The sequence below is a fragment of the Erigeron canadensis genome, chromosome 2 (assembly GCF_010389155.1).
Source record: "Erigeron canadensis isolate Cc75 chromosome 2, C_canadensis_v1, whole genome shotgun sequence".
Taxonomy (NCBI): domain Eukaryota; kingdom Viridiplantae; phylum Streptophyta; class Magnoliopsida; order Asterales; family Asteraceae; genus Erigeron; species Erigeron canadensis.
In genome coordinates, this window is record NC_057762.1 from 24,547,257 (window position 1) to 24,561,368 (window position 14,112).

At 35.4% G+C, this 14,112-nt stretch overlaps 1 protein-coding gene across 1 annotated transcript; it reads left to right on the forward strand.

The window, feature by feature from the left end:
• The first annotated feature begins 362 nt into the window (after positions 1-362).
• Positions 363-4,112, forward strand: LOC122589836 (E3 ubiquitin-protein ligase WAV3-like). Its single transcript, XM_043762157.1, has 2 exons — positions 363-438; positions 2,032-4,112. The coding sequence occupies exons 1-2, from the start codon at positions 421-423 to the stop codon at positions 3,829-3,831; spliced, it is 1,818 nt and encodes a 605-aa protein (XP_043618092.1). The 5' UTR covers positions 363-420; the 3' UTR covers positions 3,832-4,112.
• The last annotated feature ends 10,000 nt before the right edge of the window (positions 4,113-14,112 follow it).

Consider the following 14,112-nt stretch of genomic DNA (forward strand, 5'->3'; position numbering starts at 1 on the left):
AGGAAGGGAAATATCAGAATTGCCCTCCATTAAAACAATATCTCATAAATACGATACAACCTCACTCTAAATGAAACAAAAACACCATTAGTTCCTCAACCTTTAAAATAACTATACTAACAATTATATTAATTAGATTTACATAATAGCTCACACTACTCGTCGTCACCACCGTCAGTCGCCACCGCCGCCCGTCACCATCGCATTGTGGCCGTCGCATTTGCGCGGATACCATGCTAGTTTTCTTAAGTTTAGCTTGCAAATTAAGTTTCCTACTAACGCGTTACTTAATACAATACCAATAACATTATTAGTATAAATACCCATCATACATATCAATTTTATTTTATACGCACCGTACGTAAACTTTAAACCCTATACGAATAAATCTTCCGATCAAATCGACCCCTGCCAACGACAATGTCCGGCTTTCAAGATGTAAGTTATACTTTCGACCCAATATCTTTTTTTACGCATTAATTCTGTATACTCATATATACATAAGCTATTATTTGTGTTTGTTTATGTTTCTGGTATGATATATTATTATTTTATTAATAAATTCTCTTTACTGATTATGTTTCTCTTTATCAATATATATACATCAATATATATACATGTGCTTCTTGTATCTTCATGCATATTTATCATGATTTAGTATGCTCAAATTTTTGTCCTGTTTGTTTTACCTTAATATTTATTTTATAATTTATAATAACCAACCTTATGAATATCAGATCTATTCTATATGTTAGTTTTTTTAATATAAAAAAGGATATGCATGGACTAAAGTTTCGATAAGTTTTTTGAGGTTGTAGTTTAATGAATTCGTGATATATAGCTTATGTTCACGAAGTAGCTAGCTAGGTTAATTAGTTCGATGGTACATTCTTATATGTTTATCGTGGTTCATGAATTAATAACATATAGTCATACAGTCTATTCGTTTTTGTTGGATTTTATGAATAAGTTAAAACAAGTGTTAGTGATAAATACTTATACTTAAATAGATTAATTGAAGAGTCAACTTTTTTACGTTAAGAAACAAGTGTTTATTAGTTCTTTTTGTTTATTTTATGAATAAGTTAAAAACTCAATTTTCTTACATCGAAACTAATGACTTGTACGCATAAAAATCGATCGAAACTATGACTCGGGTTATAACTTGGTCAAGCTTGACCAACTCTAGTCAGCTTTGGTCAAATTTTCTTAAAAGAAATAATATTTATGTATAAAACTATAATATATGAACTTTGAAGTATTACGTTATTATTTTGAATTTATAAATTTTCTATATAAAATCTCAATACAAATACTTGATTATGATCCAGATTTGATTTTATAGATTTTTTATACAAAATCCCAATCCAAGTACCATCCTGAAAATTAATGTTGCCCTATTTATCCGTTTATCAGGATCACTAGCCCACATGGAAATCTAGATGGGCTAGATTGCTGAATGTTATTACCCATGTTTTTATCAACAACTTCAACATTATATATATATATAATGTTTTTAATATATAATAACTTTCATTATTGTTATGTGTTAAGTTTATGTAACATTTGAAATATTAATGTATATATATTTTTTTTTGTTTTTACACATGTATTTTTTTTATTTATATTTTGCTTATTGTTATTGTTGTATATTTAATTGTCTTTTTTAAAGTTTGAGTTCGAATGTTTGACAAAAATTTGAGTTTTGTAAAAAACGTTTTTCGCGGCAACGCGCTGGTACAATAGCTAGTTAAATCTAGAAAAAAAAAAGCTAAAACATATAAAACTTAAGTCAAAAAGCTTGCTCAATTTAGTTGTTTTGTGGATGTTTCTTGACATTTACAAAATCATGTGATATCCAAATTGTTCTTGTTTACTTGTACAAAAATATATTAGTGTCATAAAAACCTTATGTTTATAGAATACAAAAAGAAAATGTGTGTATATATAATTAAAGACCTTTTTTTTTCTATGTTATATTGCCATTAATTTTTTCTAATACTGAATGTTTTTTAACTTTTGACTTAACAGACATGCTCAATATGCTCAACCTCAATGAAAGGCCAAGCCATTTACACCGGAGAGTGTTCACATTCTTTCCATTTTCATTGTGTTTATTCAAATGGAAACCAAATCTGCCCGGTTTGCTTGGTGAAATGGAAACAAGTGCCGCCCACATTCTCACCACCACCACCACCAAACTACAACAGTCATTTTGCGGCCCCTTTTTATCGATCCGTCCCACCACCACCACCAATCTACAACAATCCTTTTGCGGCCCCTAGGTTTTCGTTCTATAATAATAATGAGCCTGATGTGTTTGATGATGATGAAGCATTGGATGTACAAAGCTCAAGCAACAATGCTACGGATACAACAACAGATGGATTATCTTTCAAAAGGTTACTAATGGAAACATATACTGAAGTTCCAGCCGTGCCACGATTGGCTGCTGTTGATGATTTTACGGTTTTGGTCCACCTCAAAGCCCCGGATTCTATTTCTAACCAGAATTCTCGAGCCCCGGTTGATCTTGTAATGGTTCTTGATATTAGTGGTTCTATGTCGGGCACAAAGCTAGCATTAGTTAAACGGGCCACTGGTTTTGTGATACAGAATCTAGGAGCGGCGGATAGGTTGTCAGTGATTGTGTTTTCTGACGCTGCCAGTCGCCTCTTTCCACTCACAAAAATGTCGGATACAGGGAAGCAACACGCCCTCCAGGCTGTCAATTCGCTGGTAGCAACTGGTGGAACAAATATTGCTGATGGGTTGAGAATGAGTGGTAAAGTGATGCAAGACCGCCGTGAGAAAAACCCTGTTGCTAGTATAATGCTCTTGTCAGACGGTCAAGATACTTATGATATGCGCCACAGTTTCGTTACAGGTGGTACTCAAAACTGGTCAAATAATTCAATTCCAGTCCACGCCTTTGGTTTTGGGAATGATCATGATGCTAAGTTGATGCACTCAATTTCTGAAAGATCTAGGGGAACGTTTTCATTCATTGAAAACGAGAGAGCGATACAAGATGCGTTTGCTCAATGCATCGGTGGACTTCTAAGTGTCGTGGTCAAAGGTCTAGAGGTGGGTATTGAGAGTGCAAACCCGGACATTCTACTAAGATCTTTAAAGGCAGGTAGTTACAAGAATCAATTAATGCCAGATAGGAAATCGGGGTGTATTGATGTTGGGGATTTGTATGCTGATGAAGAAAGGGATTTTCTCATCTCTGTCAACATACCAAAGGAGACGACCTTCACGTGTCTGAATGAGACGTCATTAGTGAAGGTTAACTGTCATTATACCAATCCGTTGACAAAAGAAGCCGTTAACTTAGTGAGTGAGAATGCTACAATTAAAAGACCAGAAAGTGTTGGAGAAGAAAATGTTGTTTCAATTAAGGTTGATAAACAAAGAAACCGGTTACAATCAGCAGAGGCCATGGAACAAGCAAGAAAAGCAGCTGAAGAGAATGATTTAAAGCGAGCTGTTAGTATACTTGAGAATGTCCGCAAGGTCCTCTCTGAAAGCGTATCTGCTAAATCAGGAGACCCCCTTTGTATGGCACTAGATTCTGAGCTCAAGGAAATGCAAGACAGAATGGCTAGTAGGCGAACGTATGAGGATTCAGGAAGACCTTTTATGCTATCAGGTGTAAACACACACGGTTTACAAAGAGCCATGGGTTCTGCTTGTGGAGGAACCTTTGGTGCAGCCATGGGTGCATCCTATCAAACTCCAGCAATGTTAGGTATGGTAGCTCAGTCCCGGGCTGATCCATATCAGCCTGCCTCGTCATCGTTTACATTCAAACCAAGGCCAAGATGAAGGTGTCATCTGCCCCCGTGCTACTTGGGCCGCATCCTGCTTGGAAATGCCAACTCTTCTGGAAGTACAGACTCGTTCTAGTTAGGGAATAATTTTATTTCGTGTGTTATTTTGATTATTAGATAACCTCTCTGTTTGGTATCTATCTATCTATATGTAGCACATCTTATATTGTGCAGATTATGTTATTTAGCTTTATGGAAAACGTTTTAGGATATTACTGGAATCTACTGTACTTAGTTATCGTTCATTTGTTTCGTTATGTTATCTATCCATATTAATTATGTTTTTTCAAAGTTTAACTAATGACGTTATATATACATTATATATAAGTTACCAAATACAATAGCAGAAATTATATATACATCATCAATCATGCTGCAAAATTCCACTCCTTAGGTCGATTGACTAATTAACAGTGGTCAATTGTTTTAGTTCACTTTGTTCAATTGTTATTTCTTAGGGGATGATGGCTTTTGTATTAGTTGTAGCATATGTATATGCCTTCGATTTTTATTATCGAGGGTTAATTGGGAACATTATGTCTTTAATAACAGTGCTACCATGATCTATCTAACTATATTGACTTATATAAGCAATATTCTTATTTGTTAAGTTTCCGAAGGTCCTCCTATCCTTATGGTAGAGTTAAAACTGTTGACATTCCACCTCCCACATATCCCTAATTTGCTAGTTGTTATTGTTGTACTTATTTGTAAAGTTAATTAAACATAATGAGTGGTTGATTATTACACAAAGTTGCATATGATTTTGCTTACTATCTGTAATAACAGTGTCATGTCCTATTAAAGAACATTTATCCATAACAAAGTATGAAGTAGCCCGAGCTTCTTTTGTACAACGAAACATGTTATAATTAAAAGGTGAAAGATATGAACATATGTATAACATAGGACTATATTTGTTGCAAATGACCTCGTTATATGGACAAAAATGTTTCTATAGGCCAACCCGAAATGACTCTGATTCTTTCAAGCCAAACTACAAATGACCCATTTCTATCAAAGCTGATTTCACAACTGTTGCTTATTGTAGTAGAAACTAGGAATGACCTATAATCAATCAATCTCTTTCGTTATTATATCCCAATAAACTTAATCTTCCCAATTATTTCAAATTAATCTTTATGCTTTTTGTAATATCAACTTTATTTTATTAGGTTTAGCTGTTGATGTCACTATATTCATTTACACCCTGCAATCCCAATAACGAAACACGGTACTAAATTTAGGCGAATTTTAAATATTAGTAGTTAGTTGTCATTAAAAAATATTTATAACTAAGCGCAGCCATCATGACTGTATAAATCTCTATAACTTGACAGGGCATCTGTATCTTGGACAAACTCTTATCACATATGATAGCGTTAGTAGTTTATTGTTTCCCGCAAGCAATATTATGATATTATTGAAGTGAAACAAATTGCAAATCAACCCATTTGAACGATGCAATTACGTGGTAGAAAAAACGCTACTAGACCTCCTTATGGTTTGGAGGTGAGCCTTGATCTTTGTTTACATCATCATTCCTCTTATTTGTGTGCTCAAATTCTAAATCTGTTTTACCCTCTTATTCAAAAACTTTAGAGATATTACTAAAGATTTCCGGGGATGGAAAGAGTACTCTTCTTCATTTGGTGATAGAATGCTACAATATAATGGTAAACTATTGATATTACTAGGGCATTTACTCAGTGTATGTCTTCATTCGTACTACAACTACAACTCTGCAAGCAGCCTATCACTTAAAACTTAAAAGTACCTGTACAATCCTAACAGTGACAATTTTGAGCCATTTACTTATGAATAGTTTTCTGATTGCTGATCTAGTGGCTTGGATACATAATTCTTGCAGTTAAATTACTTTAAAATTTACCATGTAAAAATACTGCAAACAGACAGAAAGATGTGCTTATGGTTAATTAGTTCGTCGTTCGATCATGCATTCTTATATGTTCATCAGTTCATGGAATAATAACATGCAGTCATACACAGTGGTGAGGTCATAGTAATACACAACCGGATCGGGGTCAGCCGGTCAGGGGCTTAAATTTTTTTTTACCTAAATAATGACTAAAAGTTTTCTGAGTGGTTTTTATTTGGGCTGGGCTCTTTTTATGTTTTGGCTAGATTTCAAGTAAATAATCTATTGAAGTTTAAAGTTTGGGCTGACTTTAGTGCTTGGGCTGGGGTCGGTCTCCTTTGGATCAGACAATACTCATACACGAACAGTTGGAAGAATAACATAATACTGTCGTTTTTGTGGGATTTTAATCTTTTATGAATAAGTAATTTATTCTTTTTTTTACGCGCTTGTTTCAGGTTTTATTTTTAATTTAGTATTATATCGAATTATCGGACATGCTCCCTAAAATAAGACATGTTGATGACAATAATAATTATTTATCGAATGGATAGGAATTGAAGATGGTGGATTTGGCCCGGGATGTTTCTAAAATGGAGTTCTCACACTTGGATTTGATAGTGGCTTGTGATGATGAAGAGAAAAATGAAATTGACATTCCTTGCTTATCTGTGTACATCTGTTAAGTAACTGCCCTACATTTGCTGATTTGCATAGCAAAAATTAATGGTTATAATCGAGAGTGACTCACAAAGAGCTATGCGCATTTCTACAACTCCCATTTGGATTTCAACTTATTAAGAATATCATTGTGAAGGTGAACGCATTAGGTTTAACACGTACTTTTTGCATCCTCTTTAACAGACTTGTCACCTCCATTAGCTTTTCAACAAAAGAATCAATAACTTGAACAGCTTCCTAGGAGATCTGACGTTCTCGACCACTATGGTTTGATACAAATGTGTTTTGTTCTCGATGAATGGCCTTAAACTAGCATGTTAATCCTGCTAAAGGACATGTATAATTCTGGTTGGAATGACATGTAGTTTGTTAAAAGAATGTGTCATTTTTACCCGTTTTGTTAGCTAGTTAGGTAAATGAACCATTCGGGTCATCCCATGGGCTAAAGGGGTAATTTTGAGTCGATCATGTATATAATGTAAAATAATCTGCATGGATTAAGTGGTGGTCGTTGGATACAAATATAGTTGGTCAAAATCTTGTTAAGTCATGGAATGCGTCTTTGGCCCGTTTAGTCTAATTGAGCCCGAAATTGGGGACAAAGGTATTGGGTGTGTCTTGTATCTTATGTTATTCAATTCTGTAACTTTTTCAAAGGTCATGCTGTATATTGGTCAACTTGGGATCTTGGTCCATTGTGGAAAAAATTGATATTGGTCAAAATGGCTTTTGGGCCTACTTTGAGGCCTGTAACTCCCATATGGTTCAGTTCTAGCAACAATGATTTAGTGGGTTGGAAAACCAAATCAAGGGGCTTCGATATTGTATAGGGTATGTCTAGTTGTGTTCAAGAAAATGTTGTTCAAATTAGGTAGCAAAACAGCCGGTTAGTGCTGTTTTCTAGATATCAGCAGCCAGAAACGACTATGAGCAATTTTCGAAAGCCTGTAACTTTGTGTGTCTTGTATTGGTTAAAACTTAAAACAGGCACTGAAAGTATGATCATTCCAATAATTTCAAGAAGACTCTATGTTGGGGATATGTTAGAAAATGTACCGATTTGATCCCGTCGTCATAGTATACAAACATGTTCTTGTGAATCCCGTAACCCGATCAACAAAATAAAATAAAATAAATAACTTGGATTGGAACCAGAATCGCACTTTCAGAACAAACTATTTGGCGATACACCCAAATGTTTGAACAGATAAGACTGGTTTCCCAAACAAGAACTAGACTTTTGATTCATTGAGAAATCTTGTACCAATATTGTTTAATGATTTAAGTCTAGCGTATCAATAACACTGTATTCTCGAGTTTTTTTTAAAGGATAGGAAAGGAAAAGATTGGATAAGGAAAGAAAAGAAAAAAATTTATATATCAAAAAAGCATTCTCGAGCTACATGAAAAACTAAAGAAAAGAAAAGAAAACACAAAGTTAATAGTGTTCTTGAAATAGAAAGAAAAGAAAAAAAAGGGAAAAAAGTTATAATTTTACAATTATGTCCTTTTTTCCTATAAAGTTGTTATTAATTAATAAGGGTAAATTAGTAATTATACACATAACATAAAAGTTTTCCATCCAAATCCTCCCAAAAATGAAATGAAAGTTTTTACATCAAAAACACCCTTGTTTTCTTTTCTTTCCCTTAAAAAAACTCATGAATGCAAAATAGAGAAATTTTCCAAACCTTTCTTTTCCTATCCTTTAAAAAAAAAACTTAAGAATGTACTCTAAGAGAAAAACTAAACTGTTTTTCTTCCTTATTACATTTTGAAAGTGTCTCAAGATATATATATACAATAGACGGTTCTTTTTCGTGCAAACTTCAAGTTTGTGTGTCCATTTCTTTCAAATATGGAACGACACTAGACTTCCTCAAAATGGACGGTTAATGTATCTATCTATACATGTAACAAAATGAGATCCCATTTCATACACGTATGCATATCTTAATATTAAATACTTAATATTAAAATTAAGCATATAATATTAACTTGTAATATTAATTTAACTGTCAAACCATTAATATGCAACCATCTTCATATACATTATCGAGTTCGCACTCCCGCACCTAACCAGATTAGCCGAATATTAAGATCAACCATTTAACAAGTTGATCCAATACCACTACTGAACATTGATATCGCTCAAATATCTAATATTCCTCCTCTATTTTAGTGATATCCATGATCAACTCATATATTTCTCAATGAATACAAACTTATGCATAAATGAAATGTCGTGACGATTGAATTTCACCTTTGTACATTACACATTCCATATATTCGAATACCAGGGTGTCGCTAAGGATTAAACCTTGGGAACTCATAGTGAATACACGAAGATAATGTACACATAAGTTTAAAACCATGTGTTCTTTCTTGACACTATATTTTACTAGCATGTGTCCTATCCTTCAAAGAGTATGTCGAAGCCAAGTCCAAGCTTCTTGAAATGGCTAAACTTCATACTCTTATAGGTAGTTCTTTTGATCTTGCACCTGCACTGCAATTTTTCAAAGAACTATTAAGAAGTTTCACTTCAACCTCCTTTATCTTGCAGTCTGAACACATTCCTTGGGATGATAATAATATGTGTTCCAATATTCTCATGTAAGAGTTCCACATTGAATTCAGCACCTAGCGTCATACTAGATGGGAATTGGGTATCTTGTCACAAGAACAATTAAAAGTGCACTTTAAACCATCCCTATGACTGATTTATTCACGAGATCTCTTCCTAACCTTTAAGTTAGATCATCAGTCATTCAGATCTTATAAATTCACAATATCACACCTTGCATGATGAGCGCTCATGAATCATGCTATGTATAATATATATATATATATATATATATATAACCGTCGACTTTTCATTATACACCTGATTATCTTTAGCGAGCACCACCAAAACTGATAGATATTGGTGATATTTGTTTAGATATAATGGAATCTCAAAGATCAAGATACTTCGCTACTCAGCTTCCTTACCAACTCATGTTAGTAATATAAATTCAGATTCCATTGTAAAACTGGTAATGCAAGTCTATTTCTTGAAGCACCAAGAAATAGCACTACCACCAAGTAGAAATACAAATCTACTCGTAAAGATGATCCTTTAAATTCTCATTCAGCTTATCATTAAATCCTTCAATAACAGAAGACCAATATGTGGTTTAATCACTAGTATATCCACTAAATTTGCCCACACTACAAGCTATATTAAGCTTAGTGCTAGTCACAATATACATCAAACATCTTATAACTTTGGAATATTCAAAGCTGAAAATAAAAGACCATCTTGGTCAGGTGTAATCCAAATGCTAGGATCAATGGGAGTTCCAACTGGTGAACAATTCTAATAATTGAATTATTTAAGATAACATTGTTCCCACAAGTAATTCCCATACCTAGAATTACTTCTACCTCCCCATGTCCTTTATATCAAACATAGATGACAAAATCCTTTGTGTGAATCAACTTGATCTTAGTAGTACCAAAGATCAACATGTCATCACATATAGACAAATTACATGTAACATTCGTGAATTTTGACCTATTTGATGATGTTTGACTTTTGTTGACTATGTGATTAATTGTAAAACTCGTGGTGATGGACCCGTTGATTTTCGTTAATTATGCATGTAACATTTGCCTTTTCTTTTTGGATTCATCCTTCATGTGTATAACTCGCGTTTCTAATAGTCTAAATGTGGCGAAAATGAGAAATGGACAGAATAAGACTAATTCCCAGGGTAATAGTCTAAAAGTGTTGGAATAAAAAAAATAGACTAATTCCGAGGGTAATAGTCTAAAAGTGTTGGAATTAAAAAAAATAGACTAATTCCCAGAGTAATAGTCTAAAAGTGCTGAAATCTAAAACTGGCACCCACAGCCCCCTTATTTTAGACTTAATTCCTTCCACCCATCCATTTCTTATCTTTCTTTCTCTCTCTACTTTATGCAAGAACATCCAAAAACACACACTCTTGCATCTCCATCTCTCTCTCTAGAAAATCATCATCACTTAATATTATTGAAGCTAGATTAGTGAAAGAATCAACATCATTATCATCATTTCAATATCATATCAAAAATTTTGAAAGTCAAAGTGCAAGAATTCTCCCATCTAGCTCAAATTCGGGTTTGACTCTTTGAAGGTAATTTTGGTAAGTAAAACTCATCTCAAATCCACCATTTTATATTTATAATCATGTTTCAAGTCTAACCTAAACAACCCTTAGTCAATTGGTCTAAAAGCTTAATGGGTCGTTTTTAGGGTTTACAACTTGGATAATTTAGGTCAAAATCGGGTTTGAGGCTTAATTGAAGTTATGGAATGATTTTAAAGTATGGGTTAGTTTCATACACATTACTTATGTTAAATTATGCTCAAAACATGTCTTAACACTCTTCAAATCGAGGTCTAGGTCGAATTAGGGTTTTGTGAGGTCAAAATGGGTCAAGAACGATTCTTGAGTTAAAGTGATGTTATGGAACGAAATTATGAAAGGAGTTATGTTTGTTATGTTCAATCATGTTGGTTATATGTCGAATTGAGTCTTGATTCTCACAAAATCGGATTTCAAGTGTCGAATTAGGGTTTGGATGTTCTTGGTTAATTTTGACTTTTTAGTCAAACCATTCTTACCCATGTTGTTGCCCACTTTCTTCCTTTATGTCTTTAACTCGTTTAATCCATGACAAAGACAGGTCCTAACATCCCCCTAATCTCATATCCATCCAACAAACATCAATTTGATTCTTATGATCAAACGAGTCTCGAATCATGAATGTATGAATGTATATTGATATGTATGCATGTATAACTATAGGTTGTGAACGTGTGACGAATATCTTACGCTTGTAGCTCAATCTTTACTTGTCATAGCCGCTAAAGGTGAGTTTCGTAGCCCCATTTTCTCTTATATTTGGGGTGAAAAGTGTACTTGTTTTCCGTAAACGTATTTATGAATGAGGTTGTGATAACGTAATTCTGCCATCTCGATGGCATAACGAATAATTCCACGATTAGTGGCATAACGTAATTCCGCTGAGTAAGTCCATATTTGTGGCATAACGTTGTTGATAACGATATTGTTTAACGTGTATGTGGTATATGAACGATTGGTTGTAATGTAACGGTTGTTATCCCGACACTATGATTATAACGTTTAAACCTACGAACTCACCAACTTTATGCTGACCCATTTTAGTACACTTTTCAGGTAATCAAGTTAATCAAGGACGTAATGGATGATTGCATGACTTGCTAGGATTTGGGTTTGACTATTGGATTCGTGATTCATTGATTTCCCTAGCTTGAAGGGTTATGCTTAGGATTATTGGCCATCATTTTGGATTGTTATTTTTGATGGTTATGTGCTCCTTATGCATCTTGTGATCCTTTTGTTGACTTTGTACTCGTATTTGAACTAAATGTATAGATAGACCGATCCTTATTTGCATATAGTAAAGTCTCTACTTAATTTCCATGTCATGCTGTGCTTTTCTTGTGATATCCCATGATTCCGCCTTGTTGGGGTGTTACAGAATGGTATCAGAGCCGTGGTTGTAGAGAATTAGGTGGATTGACCTAGCCTATAGCCATTGCACCTTTATTTTCATAATTAGCATGCATGATAAGAAATTTTGTGTGCAACGTGAAATGTATGACGCATGAAAACTTGTTTAAACAGAGTTTGTAGGCTTTTCATGATACTTGACTTGATTGTTATGTATTGACTTGATGGATGCATGGGTTAGTGTCGGGATACACTGTGACTTGCCGAACGAACGTTAACGTATATTCTTATAGTATAATGTTTAACCCTAGCAAAGTGAAATGAGGGTATTAACGAAGTATGACATTCGATAACCCTAGAGGTGCCTGATCAACAAATTTATGGTTATCCTATTTCATATAAAGTTAATGGTCTCGTGGATTGCGCATTATGGGTGAAGTATAGTAGGTAACCCGGTATGCTTAATGAGTATTGCTTAGGTGGAGGGTTAGCCGCTGGTACACCCTGTATACATACCCGACCAATCCTTAGAAAGCATAACGGAACCGAATCCCGACGTCCATTCAATATATTAACGGTGTGAAGGGTTAGCCGCTGGTACACCCTGTATACAAACACTTTTAATGTGTTGAATGTTGAAGTTAAGATTCGGACTATGCCTTACCCACCTTGTCATGACTTGGCCCATCTTATATTGTGTTAATTGACTTGTGATTGCGATGTTGATTATGAATTGCATGAAACGATGATGCCTTAGATTATTGCTATGATAATATCCCCGTAGAATTATATGTTCTTGTAACGGTTTAGAAGGATTTAGGTATGTATTGTTTGTTGTATGATGACCGATTTCGATTATTCGTGTGTGAAATGTGAGGAATAGCTTGCTAATTTAACACGTGTGTTCAGGAAAGGATGTTTAGACCGAAAAGAGTTGTTCGCCGCCCTCAGGCTCAAGAAGAAGAAGTTGTAGGAGGACGAGGAGGTAGAGGAGGCCGTGGAGGCCGTGGTGGCCGGGGTGGTGCCAATCCCTCGGTAACCACCGAGGTTATCACTCAAGCTCTAAATGATCTCATGCCGGATCTTGTAGCCCGAATCCAAACGGCCATGGAGGTTAGAGGCCCCAAGGAGAACCAGAAAATGAAGCGATTCACAATGAAAATGAAAATGAGAATGAGAATGAAGATGGGAATGGGGAGAATAACGAAGGAGTAGAAGTCTTCGTTCAACCGAGGGGTTATGATGTTCATCAACCGGGGTGCTTGTTTAAAGACTTCAAACTTTGTGGAGCTCCGGAGTTTAATGGAGAAACCGGTGCCACGGGTTGTCTAGAGTGGTTGGAGGCGATTGAATCAATCATTGTTCGAGTGGTTGTTCTTACCACCAACGAATCACTTATGCCACCGGTATGTTGAAAGGTGATGCTCTTGAATGGTGGAAAGAGGAGGTTGTTGAATTGGGGATTGACGGGGCTAACAATCTACTTTGGGGAGAGTTCAATGATTTGATAATCGCTAAATATTGTCCGGCACATGAAATGAGAAACTTGCAAGTGGAATTCTCTAAACTTGCCATGAAGGGAGGAGACTATGAGGGTTACACTCGCCGATTTGGCCAACTCTCTAGGCTCATTCCCCACTATGTAAGTCCCCCAAGTGTGAAGATTGAGAAGTAAGTTGCGGGGTTGCCTCATGAAGTAAGAATGCTTATTTCTCACCCCACCATGCCTTCGACATACAAAGAAGCAACCACCCGTACCACTAGTGTAACCTTGGAACTCATTAAGGGTGGCAAATTGAACAAAAATGATAACAAAAGGAAAGATATTGTCGAGTCAAGCGACACCAAGAAAGATGATAGGCGTGATAATAAACGCCATGGTCGTGGTGGGAAGGTTTTCGCGGCAGTTGTACCTGCGGTGGGTCCTCCAAAAGGTGGTTATGTCGGGACTAATCCCTTATGTCCTAGGTGTAATCGTCACCATCAACCCGCCATGATGTGCGATGTTTGCTTCTATTGTAATCAACCGGGTCACACCTAAAGGTTTTGTCCAACTAACCCCCGAAATGCTCCTTTAAATGTTGCTCCTCTCAACGTAATGCGTCCCCAGGCGGCTCCGGGTACTTGTTATGAATGTGGTAGCCAAGACCACTACCGCAACCGGTGCCCTAATCTTATTGGCTAACAA